Source organism: Anser anser (genome assembly GCF_964211835.1).
Source record: "Anser anser genome assembly, chromosome: 2".
Classification (NCBI taxonomy): domain Eukaryota; kingdom Metazoa; phylum Chordata; class Aves; order Anseriformes; family Anatidae; genus Anser; species Anser anser.
The window spans coordinates 49509210-49525880 of record NC_139721.1 but is presented as its reverse complement, the minus strand read 5'-3'; the positions used below and the strand labels follow the sequence as shown (position 1 = coordinate 49525880).

General features: G+C 40.2%; 2 protein-coding genes across 3 annotated transcripts in view; one reads left to right on the top strand and one right to left on the bottom strand.

The window, feature by feature from the left end:
• Positions 1 to 133: 133 nt before the first annotated feature.
• RMC1 (regulator of MON1-CCZ1) lies at positions 134 to 15672 on the top strand. Of its 2 annotated transcripts, none has more exons than XM_083823943.1 (20): positions 134 to 382; positions 2118 to 2194; positions 3362 to 3446; positions 3818 to 3874; positions 4941 to 5027; positions 5704 to 5844; positions 7481 to 7584; positions 8126 to 8215; positions 8320 to 8425; positions 9641 to 9752; positions 10766 to 10864; positions 11270 to 11323; positions 12157 to 12285; positions 12604 to 12710; positions 13558 to 13677; positions 13865 to 13942; positions 14113 to 14217; positions 14303 to 14371; positions 14511 to 14736; positions 15471 to 15672. In XM_083823943.1, exons 1-20 carry the CDS (start codon positions 212 to 214, stop codon positions 15548 to 15550), a joined length of 2097 nt encoding a protein of 698 aa, XP_083680069.1. In that variant the 5' UTR covers positions 134 to 211; the 3' UTR covers positions 15551 to 15672. The 2 variants fall into 2 exon arrangements, with proteins under 2 accessions (XP_083680069.1, XP_083680070.1); XM_083823944.1 differs by having other exon boundaries at positions 135 to 382; positions 10820 to 10864.
• The window catches only part of NPC1 (NPC intracellular cholesterol transporter 1), a 28011-nt gene continuing 26905 nt past the window's right edge, over positions 15566 to 16671 (bottom strand). Inside the window, exon 25 of the mRNA XM_083823930.1 lies at positions 15566 to 16188. Coding sequence (XP_083680056.1) covers positions 16106 to 16188 — 83 coding nt within the window. The 3' untranslated portion in view covers positions 15566 to 16105. The remainder of the gene's footprint in view (positions 16189 to 16671) is intronic.

Below are 16671 nucleotides of genomic sequence, written 5' to 3'. Positions count from 1 at the left end.
TTTTATTCCGTAACTATGAGGAACGCGTAGGCGCCCGGCCCCTCACAGCGCCAGCCCCCCCCCCCCCCCCCCCCCCCCCCCAAAAATGGCGGCAGCACCGCCTGTGAGGCGGGCCGCTCCCGCGTCACGCGGCGAGGGAGTGTAAACAGGAAGCGGCCGCCCGGCCGGCCGGGGGCGTTGGGGACGGCCGGGGACCGTTGGTGCGGCCGCCATGAGCCGCGAGCCGCCGCCGGGGGAGGAGGAGGACGGGGCGCCGGGGGGAGAAGATGGCGGCGGCGAGAGCCGGGGCGGCGGCTGCTACCTGGCGCTGTGCGGCCGGCCCGTGCACTTCGAGAAGGCCAACCCCGTCAACTGCGTCTTCTTCGACGAGGCCAACAAGCAGGTGGGTGCGGCGGCGGGCCGCGGCTGGGCGGCGTGTCCTTTCCTGACGCCCTTTTAACTTATTTTTTCCCTGTTTTTTAAAAATAATTTTTCTCCCCTAGTCTCTTGGTTTGGCGGCTCTGCCCCCGGCCGCCGCTCGCTGTGGTGCTCCTGTGGGGATTTGGCCGTCGGCACCTGCCGCGGCGCTGCGGGCCCGGGGGAATTTGGGAGTTTCTTTTTCTAATCGCTTGTTATCGCCCTCCCTGTCGTAAGGGTGTTCTGGAGGTCCTCAGGGACAATGGACTGAGTTTTTCAATTCCTAAGCCTCCATATTCTCTCACGTAATAATATTTGTAGTTTTTCTTGTGGCTCTTGACCAGCTGCTTTGCTTTACGTTTCTCAGCTTTCCTTCTTTTAAGTGTGCTTCTTCTAAATATCCCTGTGGGTTTCTGTATGGCCGGCTCAGTGTAGCTAAAAGGTCCCCAGTCTGTCCTGATGCTTGTATCGGCGTGGGTGCTGTTGGCTGTCTAATTCCTGTAACCATCCTGTAAGTTTGGTGTTCGCAGCTTTGAAATGTTCACGCTTTCTTCCCTATACAAATGGCACAGTTTGCCACCTGAGGTATGGACGAGATCAGCATCAGATTTGAAGGGGGGGTGCAATATTTTTGTTGTGAACTTACTGCTGCTGTTCCATATTCAAGATTATTGGGGTCCTTTTTCTCTATAAACCATTACACTTTATGTACATTTCAAGGGACAGTTGAAATACGAGTATGTAAGTGCGCTTGTCTGGAGGCACTGGATTATGATGTGGACGTGAGAAACTGATCGAAATAAACTTATTTTCCATTGTAACTTTAATTCTATATCTTTTATTGCTAATCTAAAATTGTTTAATTTCCAGTGTGTATCTAAATCATCTCTGTCCAGCATTTCAATGACTCTTTTTTTCCCCACATAAAGAGTCTTCTGAGAGCTTGTTCCTTGTTGTCTTGTACAAATTAAGAGAAAGTTGCCTTCATTTTCTATCTACATCAATGTTAAAAGTATTTTAAAATTGGTTTTTATCGTTCTGGTAAGACCATGGACTTGCTTGCAGTTTATAGCCTTGAAACCTGTATTCCTGCATGGGCGTACTGCACCATCAGCATGGTTTATATTATGAAACAGTATATCGTTATGTCATTATTCCAAGACCTGACCTGTGTGTTTACTGCTTCTACAGGTACAACTATAACAATAAGGCATCTGCTTTTTTTTTTTTTTAAGCCAGTTGAAGTTTGTACAGCATGGTTTTTTTATCTTAATGTTACCTTGTTTTAGTTGACAAGCAGTATGCATCAAGCAGGTTATACACAAATGTGTAAGCAGTTGTGCTAAAGACATCCTTTGGTTGTTAGTGCAAGTCAGCTGACACTTCTTAGGTACAGGCAAAACTGCAGATTATTATTAACCTATTCCTATCTAGTAACATGTTCTGACAAGATCATCTTTCTGGGTCAGTGAGTTGCATCTTATTCCTTCCCAGTCCCCAAGCTGCTTTCCTTAAACAATGCCCTGCTCTTAAGTAATTTTTTTTTTTTTTTTTACTAATACTTGAATTATGTAAGTAAGAATATACAAAACAAAAAAGTTTATACAAACAGCTTCTGTTTTTTCTTGCCCAGCAGTTCAGAAAATGCCTACAGTATTGTGTAGGTACCTTTGTAAACTTGGAGCTCCAGAGAAAATAATTGATTTGTCCTTTTGTAATAGGTTTTTGCTGTTCGATCTGGTGGAGCTACAGGAGTTGTTGTTAAAGGCTTGGAGGACAGAAATCCCATTTCATTCAGGTAATGCACTTTCACTTTTGTTGTCTTGGAATAGTGTTCTGCGGTCTTAAATTATGTGGTACTTCCTCTCAATCTGCTGTGTTTCCAGCATAAAACTCACAAGTATTTGTGATTGTCTATTTTGTTCTTAACAATAATCTTCTTGTAATTAATATGGTATGCTTTTCTCTCATGAATCTGTAGTCTTCTGAAAAAAATAAAGCTGTGGATTTTTCTGTAATAACAATATTTCATTAAAACATGTTGTAAATGTGAGAGATTATGGAGATTCGAGCTTGTGATTCTTACAGCAGCTGTGACTTTTCCAAGGATGTGGTTTAGCAAGTTAAACAAAATGAGGTAAACCTAAACGTGCAGAGAACCGTAACTTCTCTGAATTTCTGCCAGAGATTCAAGCATCTTATTTCTGACTTGTGGATTTCTTGTTTTTTTGTTTCTTTTTTAAATTTGATTTGGTTTCTTTTATCTTCTTGTTGAAAGTCATCCTCGCCACCTTCCCCCAGAATCTGTCAGCAGTATTTTCAATGAAACTGCTCTATTTTCAGAAAACTATTTTATAAATGCGTCTGTTGAAAGTGATGACTCTCTGTACTCTGCTGTGTATATGTTAGGAAGTAGCCTTTTACTCAAAGGCTACTTAAACCCAGGTACGGAAGAAGCAATTTGTTTACTGTGCTGTTAACCTCATTCCCCCTTTAACCTCAGAAATTCTTCTAGAGGATGAATCTTAGTGGGGAATTGAGTAGACTTGTGTCTTATTAGCAGTAGTCCTGGTGGTAAAGGAGCTGATCAGAGGATGTCAGTGAGTATTACAGAACTCCAGAAGCACTGGGACAGAGCTGAGATTGCAGGTTTGAATAGTTCTGCAGTCTTTCAATTCCCCATCATAGGCCAGCAGAGCAGAGCAGCTCTAGTAACTTCAGGTGCTAGTTTGTGCAATCTTAGCCGTGTTTTTGTCATGGATGTGTTCAGTACTTCTGAAGAGTGAACTGCTGTTATCTCGCCAACTTCTGAATCCTGTATGTGTCCAGCAACTCTCCGAAGTTATGTTCAAAAGTATTTGCATTACACTTTTCTCTCTTCTCCGTGTTTTGAGGGTGTATTACAGAATTCTATAGCAAACTATTTTAGACGATGCTCACGTAACTTCTTTTTCTTCCTATATAGAATGGAAGACAAGGGTGAAGTAAAATGCATCAAGTTTTCCTTAGGAAACAAGATACTGGCTGTGCAGAGAACGTCGAAAAGCGTGGTAAGACTCCTACGCCCTGCAGACAGGAAGGGAATTGGAGCTGAAACTCTAGGACTTAGAGTACCAGAGTAGAAGCCTCTGAGGCTAAAGTTTGAGAGTTCTGGTGACTGTCAACAGCTGTAGTGAAAGTTCCTCTCACCCTGAGAGGCTGAGCAGCTGCAAGGCAACGTTGTTGCTTTGTGGGTATCATCCTTTAAGAAAGGTGAAGGGGTGGAGCTGTTTCCTATGAAGAAGTGAAGTAGAATATAGTAAATCAATCTTATTTCTATGTATCTCATCCAAAATAACTTGATCGGCTAATAACTGTTCTCTTCTACCTGTAGTATTCTGTGCTTCATACTTGCTGATGTGCTTCATGTGTGTCGTTGCAGGATTTCTTGAATTTTATTCCAGACAGCCCTCAGCTAGAATATACACAGGAATGTAAGGTAAATAAATGTTCAAAGCTTGTAGGTAAAACTCTAATGTTACTTACACTGGTGGCCTCCACTCTACAAGAGAACTAATTGAGATACCAAAAAAAAAATCACTTCCAAAACACTAATGTGATGTAAGAGATAGGTAGTTGCTACTGTCTATCTGAATTAAGGTAAATTAACAGGTATTAACAATGCCACAAAAAAACACTACAACCCTTCCTGGTTCAGTCACTCTAATCCAGTCTTAGAAGGAACTGGAAATGCTGTGAAAGCAACAAATGTCAAGGTTTGGGGAGGAGAAGAGACCAAGAGCTTTTTTTTTTTTTTAAGTAATTATACTAATGTCAGAAATGTTAATTTGGATGTTTTGCCCTAATTTTACTGATCAGTGATAGAGTACGCAAACTACTGACAGCTTACTGTCTGGTATTTTTAAACAACCCTTCTCATTTCTTGATGATCAGTGTATGAGAAACAGCTATTATTGTCCCTGGTACTTTCCAATCGTTAATTAAGAGAAAATACAATGTGGGGTAGTAGAATGCTAAAGTACATTTTTAAACATTGGGATTTGCAAGGATTCCTTTATTCCCATGGGCTTTCAAGCCGAAGCACTCTCTGCTTCATTATTGAGGATTATGCATTTGAGTAAAGCGTTATAGCAAGGATTTATGATAGAGTTCTGAGTGTAGTCATGGGAAATCTTAGTTCTTTGTTTCTGTCGATGGAAGGAACAGGCTTTTCTTGCCAAGAATTATTTGAATTGGCAGTATGGTTTGAACCTGAAGAACTTGATTGTCTTTGGGGGAGAAGAAAAATTGACTCTGTAATAAACTTGTAAATTTTACATGCTACCAGAAGTTCAAGTCACACAGTAGTTATGTTCATACATGGTTTTGGGAGTCTTCGACAAAAGCAGCTGATGTATATTGGGCGTCCAGCTGCCAAGTGCATGAACTCCAGTGACTGGATAACTAAATGGCCTTTGATCTCACATTCTTCATTTAATAATATTAGCTTATCTGAATAGTTACTTTTTCCAAGTAAAAGTTCTTGTTTGCTTGTTTGTTAAAAGACCAAGAATGCCAATATTCTAGGATTCTGCTGGACAAGTTCAACAGAAATCGTCTTCATCACAGATCAAGGAATTGAATTCTATCAGGTAATGCAAACAACTCCTGTAGGTTAGACGCATTTAGAAATTAGAAAATCTTAATTTCTTCCAGTATCTTTGAATTATTTTCTTCTAGCTTTCAAATTGAGAAAATGCTCTTTTAAAAAGTACCGCTCTTTTGTTTAGACTACTTTAAGGTAAATACTTTTTTTTTCAGAGTGAGGAAAGTGTAACAGGTAATGTAGTGCATCTAACAAAGATCCTCTATAAAGGAGTTCCGAATTAAATATTGAGAACTCAAGATTGACATGCTCTTGGCTAGTATAGAAATGAGTTTGTAAATTTAATGTGAAATATTACTTCATGCAGAACAAATCAGCATTTTGGACTAGATCTTCAGAAGTCCCTTTCAACCTCTGCCATTCTGTGATTTAAGGAAGATGTGTGCATGCTTCAAATGCAGTGAAGAGCAAATGTTGATTAAGATAGCAATACCCTTCTGCAAATTGGTAGCTTCCTCTTACATTGGTCAATTAATTGTCTGAACTAGTCTGTGTGATTTTCTTAATTACCTTTGCACATGTTTTTGGAGAAATCTAAAGAATAAACAGCCCTTTCTGACATCGGTGATGAGGGCTATTATAAACTTTCTCCAAAGCTGTGTGCCATTTATGCTGTTGGAATCCTGATATTTATATATAATGGTGATATCTCACGTTTCCAGGTATTACCAGAGAAACGAAGTTTAAAACTTCTGAAGAATCAGAATATCAATGTCAACTGGTATATGTATTGTCCAGAGAGCTCTGTTATTCTTCTGTCAACCACTGTCCTTGGCAATGTCCTGCAGCCATTCTATTTCAAGGTAAAGGACTATGTTCCACACTTTTTTTCATATTGAGAGCTTGCTTTTTTTAGGTTGCTACTTCAGTCAAGCATTCTGTTTCTTTTCCTGGATTTCTTTCAAGAGGTGCATGTTTACATCTTTACATGACAATAAGCAAAGAACAAAGCAAAATCTGTAAGCTAGATCCTTGGCAACAGCTTAAAATTAATTCACTTTTTCCTTATGTCCTCTTTGGAAAGAAGTGTACTGAGTTAATGTTGGGCAGTTCCCCTTGAGAAAGGGGAACAGAAAATCAGTGACATAGTATCAGTGACACAGTACTCGACAACTTAAGTATCTTTCAAGATCTCTTTTTTTCATTTATGTAAAGGTTTTATTTCTATGTGGGCATTTGAACTCTCTAGCATTATAAACTAAAAATAAGGGCCTTTCACTTACGATTGTAACTATATCCTTCTACATGCGAGTGGATGAACTTGAAAAGGAAAAGAAAAACTTAGTGCTTAAGAAACAGTTATTGTTCCGAGCATGAGAGGGCTAGGTATACCTTATTTATTTTTCTTGGTGCTCTTCCCTGTGGACAACAGTAAAGGTTCCGGTGAAAGTATTTCTCTTTATGGCTTGGAAAAACACTACAGTGAAAATTAGAATTCGCTATAAGTTAATTGTACAGTAAGATGATTTAGGAAAAAATGAGGAACAGAACTACTGGCTTCATCTTGCTTCTTTTAAGGGCTTACACATTGCTCTGGTAGTCTAAGGGAGCATACTTAAAAAGAAGCATATTCAGATGGTTTTCTTGGTTTGGGTTGATCTCACGTAGGGTCTTTACTGGATCCTGAAGTAATATTCTCTTGGGTGTCTAGGTAGAACGTACTCTCACTGCTTCCTTTGTGAGGACTTCAATTGTGCTTCACTCTCCTTCGTATTTTGTGACAAGTTGTAGCTAAATAACTCTCATTTTGTATTCAGAAAGTATTTATAAAGATTTCCTGAGAAAAGTACTGTGCTAAAATAATCTCTTGAAAATAAAGCTCTAGCAAAGAAGAAATTTCTGTAGTATTTGCATATCACACTCAAGAACAAGTTAATGAGCATGGTAAGCGAAACTCGGTAGAAGTTTCAGCAGCTTTGAAAATTTGCTTAAATTCCATGCAAAAAGAGGAAGAGGAGGAAATCTCGAGTGGGGGAAAAAGGGTATGCACTCAGTTTAATGCAGATTCTGGAGTTAGTAGGAACAAAAAGAGACTGTGACTGATAGGAATTACTGATATTTTTCCCCTTCTCAGTAAGCTGTTATTTAGGAGTTGGAGCACATCTTTCACTGTGAAAGAGGAATTTGAGAGAACTTATGTTTGAGATCTCCAAGCCATTATCATTGGGATTTGCATACAAATTTGTGTTGGCTTAGCTAAGACTAAAATGTTTTGCTAGCTGAAGCTGATGTTATAATATCAGGATGATATTATGATATCTTAGGTATTTGTTTAGGATCCCAGTAGAAAGGTGTCAGTCATCTTTCCAGCTATCATCATTCTTCTCCTCATGGGGGTGCTATTCATCTAACCTTTGACTAATGCATAGTCAAGGCCGCCTTCCAGTTTCACGTCTTAATGTTGGATTGCTGCTTTTTGTTGTTGTTTCTGTTTAACAGAGTGGAACAATGTCAAAACTATCAAAATTTGAAATTGAGTTACCTGCAGCACCCAAGTCCTCCAAGCTCAGCCTTTCTGAAAGAGATATTGCCATGGCTACAATGTATGTATCTGACTAATCAAGCCTTTTCTTTCCTTGGAAAAGTGTGAGAGTTTGGGGGTGCTCTGAGAAGACAAGAATGGTGACATGGTTGCACTTGTTTCTTGTTTTAGCAGTACTCCTGCTTTAAAGGGCTTCAAAGTGCTTTGGTTACTGCCTTGAACAAAGAGTCTAAACAACTCTCCTGAGGCAGGGTGGGGACGAGATGCAAACTGAGGAGCCTTACATGAAATTCTTCTTGATTAGTCCAGACATCTTGAGAATATTTCATCTTTGAGTTGATCTGCTGATAGAGTTAGTCATGTCTAATTTGCATGTGTGTAGACTGTGTTGTGATTTACCAAGTGTTGTTTCAGTCTTTCACTTTTAATTGGTCATTTGACTTAGGTAATCTCATCTCTGTTCTTCTAGGATAAAACATGGTTCTAACAGGACGTTAGAGTAAGACAGCTTTGTGCCTTTGTTTCAGAAAGGATGTCGTAGGTCTCATCTCCTTCCCAGCTCTTTGTTGTCAAATGATGTTTTAATCCTGTTGTCTCATTAGATACGGGCAGCTTTACGTCCTCTATTTGAGGCATCACTCAAGGACTTCCAATAGTACAGGAGCAGAAGTAGTCCTCTATCACTTGCCAAGGTAAGAGCAGAATAAAGAACTTTTGTAACACTTCATGTGTGTAAGAGACTTCTGCTTTTCTGTTTTGGATAGGCGTACTGACCAGCTCTTCTCTATTTCCGTAGAGAGGGCTCCTGTAAGAAGACGCACATTTTAAAGCTCAACAGAACTGGAAAGTTTGCACTAAATGTTGTGGATAACTTGGTGGTAGTACATCATCAGGATACTGAGGTCTGAGTTGTTTATGTTTTCTTGTCTTAACTTTCAAAAGTTGGACACTTTCATAACTATACACGTTAGCTTTAGAAAACATTTGTGTGTTCTTAGCATTGCTGAAAGCCAGAGTATTTGCAGGGAAGAAACAAAAACACCATAAAGGTGAAAGATTCAAACTTACCCTTGGCCTTGATGGATATAGCACTTCATCGTTTTTTTTTCTAATGCCTCTTTTTGTGTCCCTTTTTTTAGTATTATTTTACTGTGCTATTCTGCTGCACTGTGTAGGTTTTTAAGGCATTGTGGAGAGGTAGAGCTAACTTGGGTACTGAATTATTAATCATGGGAACTTCTTGTATCACAAAAATGTGAATGATCAGTTTCTATGACCAAAAATTTTTGTTTGAAAAGCCAGGTTTCTGAAAACTTACAGGAACACACACAATCTTATGCACATGATAGTGTGGGTAAAATTTATTTGACTGTAGTCACAGTAGCAAGGCTTGGTCAGTAGGAAAGCTGAAGTGGTACTTTGCTTTTTACATGTGGAAAGGCTTTTGTTTCTCCTGCTGGGCAGCTTTGAGAACTGGGTCAGTATATCTTGTTAGGCTGGTTAGTGGATGTTTCAGTCGTAATTCATATTAATGCTACGTGTTAACATTCAACCCAGAGCCCTTATAGCCTGGCTGAAATGCTGGGGAATAAATACGACTGTATGAACACACACAAAACAAATACCACACTGAGTAGGGTAGCTGCCAAGTCATGTCTCGTTGGTGCTGGCAGTGAAGCACATTTCCACCATGTGAGATTTTCACTACGAATGTTGTACATACAGGGTGAAAACGTTAGTAAACTCTGTATTTAACAAGACTGAAGGGTATGAGTATGAGGATATCATAGGTGGCTGCAGAATTTTTCTCAATTTCTAGAGTCCATAACTAAGCAGTGAATTTGACATGATGTTATTATGCAGAACACAAGATGGAAATCAGACTCATTAAGGTTAGAAAATACCTCCAAGACCATGTGGTCCAACCATCCCCCTACCACCAATGTCACCCACTAAACCATGTCCCTAAGCACCACATCCAGCCTCTCCTTACACACCCCCAGGGATGGTGGCTCCACCACTTCCCTGGGCAACCTGTTCCGAAAAGTGACCTGAATACATGTTAAATGGGTGGGAATTTGTATTTTGTGAAAACTAATTTCTCTTGTCAATTTCAGACTTCAGTCATATTTGACATCAAGCTAAAAGGAGAATTTGATGGGTCTACTACCATCCATCAGTTTGTACTTCCACCTCGATCAATACAACCCTATCAAATACCTGTAGCAGGTAGCACTATTACACTATATAATAAACACTCTAACCTATTATCGGGGTTGTCTAAATGCAACAGTTGGCATACCAGAGTGCTTCAGCCTACTGATACTTCCATTATACATAGTGAGGAAGGAGAAGGTGAGGGGAGAAAGAATATAGCAAGGAACTGATAAGAAATTCTTGTCCCGAATTCATGCTTCTGACAGAAGAGTAAAAGATGCTATTTAAGCTGTACACTTGCTATAATGCTTTGAAGTGTTAAAGCAAAGATCTTTCAAATTTTATTTATTTTGTTATACACATTATTTGTATGCCCTGTCCTTTCCCCATTGACCACAGCTATAAAAGCTGGTGTGTACTCCAAAGCACTTAATGCTTCTGTGGCTTAAGTCATGACTATTTAATTTTCTGGGCCACATCATGAGCCTGAAAGACAGTCCAGGCTTAGAGTCAAGTTTAGGATCAGCTTAGCATCAATACTAAAGATGATTTTAGATTTTTCTTTCTGGCTTTTTGTAATAAAAGTGTAGCAGATAATTTTCCAGCTTCAAAGTTAATTGTTTGCTAATAGATAGAATTAATCTGAGCATAGTTCTCTATGGCAAAACGGTGTGGCACTCTCTACAGAAGAAAAACTCTTCTTAGGGATGATTGCACCTTAAAAACTCTTTGACAACAAAATTTTGAAGTCACTAATAGAAAGTATGTGATAAATCTGTGGGTAAAGGTTACTACCAGAAGGTACAAACCTACATTGCTTTTAAAGGAACGAAAGTGATTACATGTAAATAAAGGAAGTAGGAGACAATGCATTTGGAGTCACAGTATTAGAGATGGAATGCTTCAGCATGCATGACTTCCTACATGCCGGGTTTCCTTTCCTACACTGTCAGTTTTCCTTATAGATGATCTAGTTACACAACTGCATGTAACTTTTTTTGTTTTGCCTGCTTGCTCTAGGACTGCTAGAATGTTACAACCTATACTGCCTTTTCAGTGTGAGCTTGTGGTTTGTGTTTTGTTAGCACAGGAGCTGCCAGACTACTGTTGTTCTTCAGCTGATGTTAATTTTTCTGCAGGTCCAGCCTCTGTAACAAGTCAGTCTCCTGTTCCGTGTAAACTCTGTATCCTTTAAGTGCTCCTAAAATGCCAGACTCTTATGTACCAAGCATGGAAAAAGCTAACATGATAGCCTGACTCACTAAATCTGGCTTTAGCTCATTTACCACTTCAAGAGGAAATAGTATGCTTCACAAGAGCCTTTACTACTTTTACAGAGCAATAAATAAGGGATGCCAGTGTAATGCATTAGTATTTCTCAGTCATTTGAGATACTTGTGTGAAATTACTGGATAGATACACCATGAAACCAGATAAACATCCAAGGCTGTGTTTCAAGATCTTGCAAGAGAAAGGCCGTGCCAGTGAATGCAAGTATGTTAACTCATTCTGCTTCAGTACAATTATGTGAATATAGTAGCAACAGTCTAGAATCAATGCTAAGATGGGTGTTAAGCTTTAACATTTAGATTCATCTTCGTGGATTGTCTTTCAACCTGATATTATCATCAGTGCAAGTGAAGGTGAGCAGTGAGCTGTTTGACTACGCTAATCTTTGTAAAATGGTGGCTTGTTGGTGTGGGTTAACTTCAGTAGGCAGCTAAGTACCACCCTGCTGCTTGCTCCCCAGTGGGGAGAAGAGAATCAGAAAGACAGAAGTGAGAAAACTTGTGGGTTGAGATTCAGTTCAGTAGGTAAACCAAAGCTGCACATGCAATCTGAGCAAAATAAGGAATTAGTTTTCTACTACTCCATTTTTTAAGAAAGCGGGGCTTCAGCACATATAACAGTTAGTTGGGAAAACAAAGGCCACACCTCAGTCCCCTCTTGCTTTCCCTCCAGCATTTATGGTTGAGCATGAAATATGTTACATGATAGCCCCTTGGTCGGTTTGGGCCATCTGCCCTGCCTGTATCCCCTCCCAGCTTCTTATGCACCTCTAGCCTCCCTGCTGACAGCGCAGCTTGAGAAGCAGAAAAGACCTTGACTGTGTAGACACTACTCAGCAAGAACCAAAACATGTTATCGATCAGCGTTACTTTCATCACAAATCCATAACATATCTCATAGGGTATTGTCAAGAAAATTAACTCTCCTACTCAAAACCAGTAACTATTTTATACCTTCAGCGTACAAAGCAGCTTGAAACAGTGACTAAGCAGATGTACCTAGTAAGATGACTGCTCTTAACAGTACCAACTGGGGATGAGCATTTCCTTTAAAAATCCTGCCAGGGTTATGCTGCTCTAAGCCACGTTTGGGAAAGCAAATTGTGATCTGTGTTGTCCTTTGAGGTATAGTTTAGATATCCCTGTTTTCTAAGGCAATTCAGTTTATTTTATTCCTTCAACTCAAGGTTACCTCTGGAATCTCCAAGTGAAACTTGAGCCTGTAGTTAACCTCTTGCTTGATAAAGGAAGACTAATGGATTTCCTTCTTCAAAGGAAAGAATGCAAAATGGTTATCCTAGCTGTGTGCTCTCAAAGTAAGTTTAAGTGCTTTGTCTATATTGAAAGTGCAACACTGCCTCCTCAAATACTTGTACAAGTTAGCTGGACTGGTCTTAGATTTGAGATCACCTCTGAAACAAGCTTTGTCATATAAAGTGTCAGTCACCCCTCTAAATGAATTAACAGCATGAAATAATTCAGCTTTCTGCTACCCCCCTTTAGTTAAAATGCATCTGACATTAAATAAACATTTTCAGTTAAGTTTAGCATACAGCTTAGAGATCATCTTTTTCAAGGTAGCTTTAAAGCCCTTGTTGTTTCTCCTCATAGTTTTTTTTTTTATATCTTTTCAGTGCTCAGTGAGCCAGGAAGGGGATCACTGCCTGTGATTGCAACTGTTTTTGACAAACTGAATCATGAATATAAGAAGTACTTGGAAGCTGAGCAAAGCTATACTATGGTAAACCATGTTAGCTGTAGCAGCTTGTAGGCAGGGTAACACTATTTGAATTTCAAGTTGCATTATGTGGCAGAGGCCAAATACCTGTTCTTTACTTAGGAATGTCAGGTTCCCCCCAAGGTCAGTCCCTTGCAGTCCTCAAACTCACAGGAGAAAGGTGTGTGCAACACGCAATTCTTTCCCTACTTGCGGATGACAGCTTTATTCAGCACTCTGCTGTGGAAGATCACAGAAGGGGTTGGAAGGGACATCGAAGATCATCTGAACGCTCTATCTGACCCCCCTCTTCCAGGGGTACCTACCATTTTGGGGCTGCCCAAAGCCCCATCCCAGCTGGCATTGAACGCTTCCAGAGGTGCTGCATAGTTCATCTCCAGTAAGACAACTAACATACCCTCATACTTGAGAAAGAAAGAGGGTGGAAGTTCAAAAAGCAGCTTTGAAGCCGTAATTATTGCAGTAGTTCCAGACCACTGATTTCACAGCATGCTATACTACTGCACAACCTCTGGAACACTGTTGCATGTCAGAACTACTGACAATCTAGCATGTTCTGCTCTTGTAGCACAGCCACATACAAAATTTCTGTTAAGGGGGTGTGCCTGCCTTAATGTCATATGCCCATTTATCTCCTGGCTGTAAGATACATAAGTAGCAGCTACTTTTGTTTTCAATTTCAATATGAAAGCCCCCAGTGAACAGAATGCATCCAGTGTAACTCAACCACAGATGTGAGTTTGCTCAACAAAATGTTTTCAACGGGGACTTATAAACAGTCTATCTAGACAAGTTTTAACTAAAACTGTACTACAAGACTACACTATTCTTAAAGGGTTTCTCCTTGTAGGTGGTAGAAGCAGGCCAGAGTAGAAGTAACCCGCTTCTGAAACGTCCAGTCCGCACTCAAGCGGTTATTGACCAGTCTGACATGTACACCCATGTTTTATCTGTATTTACAGAGAAGAAGGTAAGTTAAGTGATAGGTTTACTGTGAGCCTACTGCTGAACTGAGCTGACTACTTGAAGTAGCAAGCAGGAGGCTTTCTTTATTTCTGTCAGGATTGAAACATCTTGTTTCTCCGTTTGTGTGGCCTTTACTTGTCACTAGAAGGGAAAGCGAGGGAAGGTCTACCTAACACTTTTTTCTTGTCTAGGAAGCACCTCACAAGTTCACTATAGCAGTCCTGATGGAATATATTCGCTCTCTCAACCAGTTCCAGATTGCAGTTCAGGTAAAGCACTTAAATGCATGAAGCACCAACTATACCGCCTCACTCCATCACGTTACATGGAATGTCAAAACATTCGTAGCCGTATGTGTGAGTTCTGTCCACTACCACCTTCTACATCTAAAAACCAGTATTGAGACATGCCTTTGATGGTGGGCTTCTTGTATTTACAGCACTATTTGTATGAGCTGGTCATCAAAACCCTAGTTCAACACAACTTGTTCTACATGCTCCATCAGTTTCTTCAGTACCATGTGCTCAGTGACTCAAAGCCTTTGGTACGTAAGGCAAATTGCTTCAATAAACTAGTGATAGAGGTGGGATGTCTTCAGACTTCCAAAGTTATTTCTACTTTTGCCCTAGGCTTGTCTGTTACTGTCCCTGGAAAGCATTTACCCTCCTGCACATCAGCTCTCTCTGGACATGTTAAAAGTAAGCATTTCAAACTGCGGTATCTGTGTCACATTAGGGTTAGATTCGTCAAACAGCTTACCTGACCAAGCTTGAAGTGATTAGCTAGCATCTAAACCATTTCTTAGGAACATACTCTTACAGCTGTGATTGATTTCAGAGGCTTTCCACTGCAAATGATGAAATAGTGGAAGTTCTGTTGTCCAAACACCAAGTTTTGGCTGCCTTGAGATTCATCAGGGGTATTGGAGGACATGACAGTATTTCAGCCCGCAAATTCCTTGATGCAGCAAAACAAGCAGATGATGACATGCTTTTCTACACTATATTCAGATTCTTTGAACAAAGAAATCAGCGATTACGAGGAAACCCTAGTTTCACACCAGGTAAGCAATAAGCAGTTAAACACAGATTTGTTGTACAAACAGAACTAAGACTTGTTCCACTTACAGGCTAACATGCACTGGGTTCTGTCTTAGGATACAGACTCAGCTGGAGTGTATTTTAGTCTTACCTTGAAGCATACTTCCAAAGTTAACTAGGCTTACCCCTTTATATATATTGCACGCAGAGTAAAGCAACTCCAAGACAAACAGGAACTCTCAGATGAAGGTAACTTTTTTGGCTAGCAGTTGCCTGCATCACTTAATTTATTAAAGCTGGTACCTCCACTCACTATTTTCTCCTGAAGCCACAAACTGGATCAAGATACAGCCTTTGAGTTCAGTTCAAAGCTCAAGGCCTGTTTTGCGCTACAGTTCCTCTCATTTTAAAACCCAAGCCAAACTCCTTGTACCAACAACCTGTTAGTCACTAGGTAGTCCAAAGGCTCAGAATCCCACTTCAGGATCTTAAATCTGGAGCATAGAGAACTTGAATGGGTGCAAGGCCCTGGTCAGATAGAGGAACTAGATCAAACACCTGCTTTTACTGCAACGCAATTTGTCACAGGACTGGAAATACCTTAAAACATTCCACTGCTTTGAAGTTGTTAAAACTTTTTCAACTCTAATGCATCAAAGATGTAAATTAGTACTTAACTGAAGTAAATTAAACTACACTATCTTGCTTCTCAGTTCCTCAGTTTCAATGTTAACAAACTTTTATTTTGCCCACTTAGGTGAGCACTGTGAAGAACATGTCACCTTCTTCAAACAAGTATTTGGAGAACAAGCTCTCATGAAGCCCACAACGTTCTGAAAATACTCTTCCCACTGGAATGTATAAACTTAATTTATTGCATTTAAGTAGATTTTTGAACTACAAAATTGCTATTTTATAATAAAGTATATACAAGACATTTTGGCAAATAGTACTAAAAATATTACAACTTGTGATGGCTTCCCCCTTAAAAATAGAGACAAAAATTGCATTGACCTGCATTTAAAATTAGTGTCAGTGGTTTAGCAGTCCATTCTCATACACATCACCTCAGTTTCGTTGACAAAAAAGCTATTCAACTTGCAATGCAGCTGGTTTAGGTTTCTAGAAGAAAGATGCAACCTCTTGAAAACAGAAGTGTTTTAGTAACTTAACATATCTACTTTTAGTAATACTGTTACATGAGCCCCACGTAGCATTTCCTGAGTTTGAAGCCATGTCCAAAGCTGCAGTTGCTATCTTCTAGCTGAATCTGTGCAGGAGTCGAGTCAGTGGTGGTTACAGTGATAGTCATAGAACACTGCTGCGCTTCAGTTCTTAACAAGAGGTGGGCCTAGGCCACAGTTCATAGAATCCACTGAACACTGTTAAAAACTAGAAGTAGAGGAGTCTCTCTCGTTCTGTACCTCTGGACCTCTCCTGTGCAGCGTGAGTTTTAGCTTTATTTACCGATGGGCCTGAATAAGAGAAAAGAGCATTATTGCAAAGTCTCGTCATTACAGCACATCAGTCAGCAGCTGTCAACAAGAACGACTATCTGGTTTCCTAGGTCCAGCTTAACACTGAAGAGTCTTCAGGTACGCCTTCAGCTGTCAAAAGCTGCCAGCAGCAGCAGCAAGGACAATAGCTTTTAAATCTTCGTACTTGATTTGCTAAGGGGGTGTTAAGAACGTGTATGCTTTGAGTTTCCTGACTGAAGGAGGACAGCCCTTAGACCATTCAGCTTGCACAGTGAGATCGCTTTTGCGCATGCAGGAACCACATCCCACAGCAGGTTTGTTGCACCCATGGCCATGTCCCCATGTTTAGAGACATGCTACTGGCTATTGTGCCACATGGGCCTAGGCAGACATCTCCGTTAAGAATGGCACAGTGCAACCGTGCTGGACAGGCTGAGCACACCTGTAACAGTGAGCTTGCACTGCCAACCCTCTTCTTCC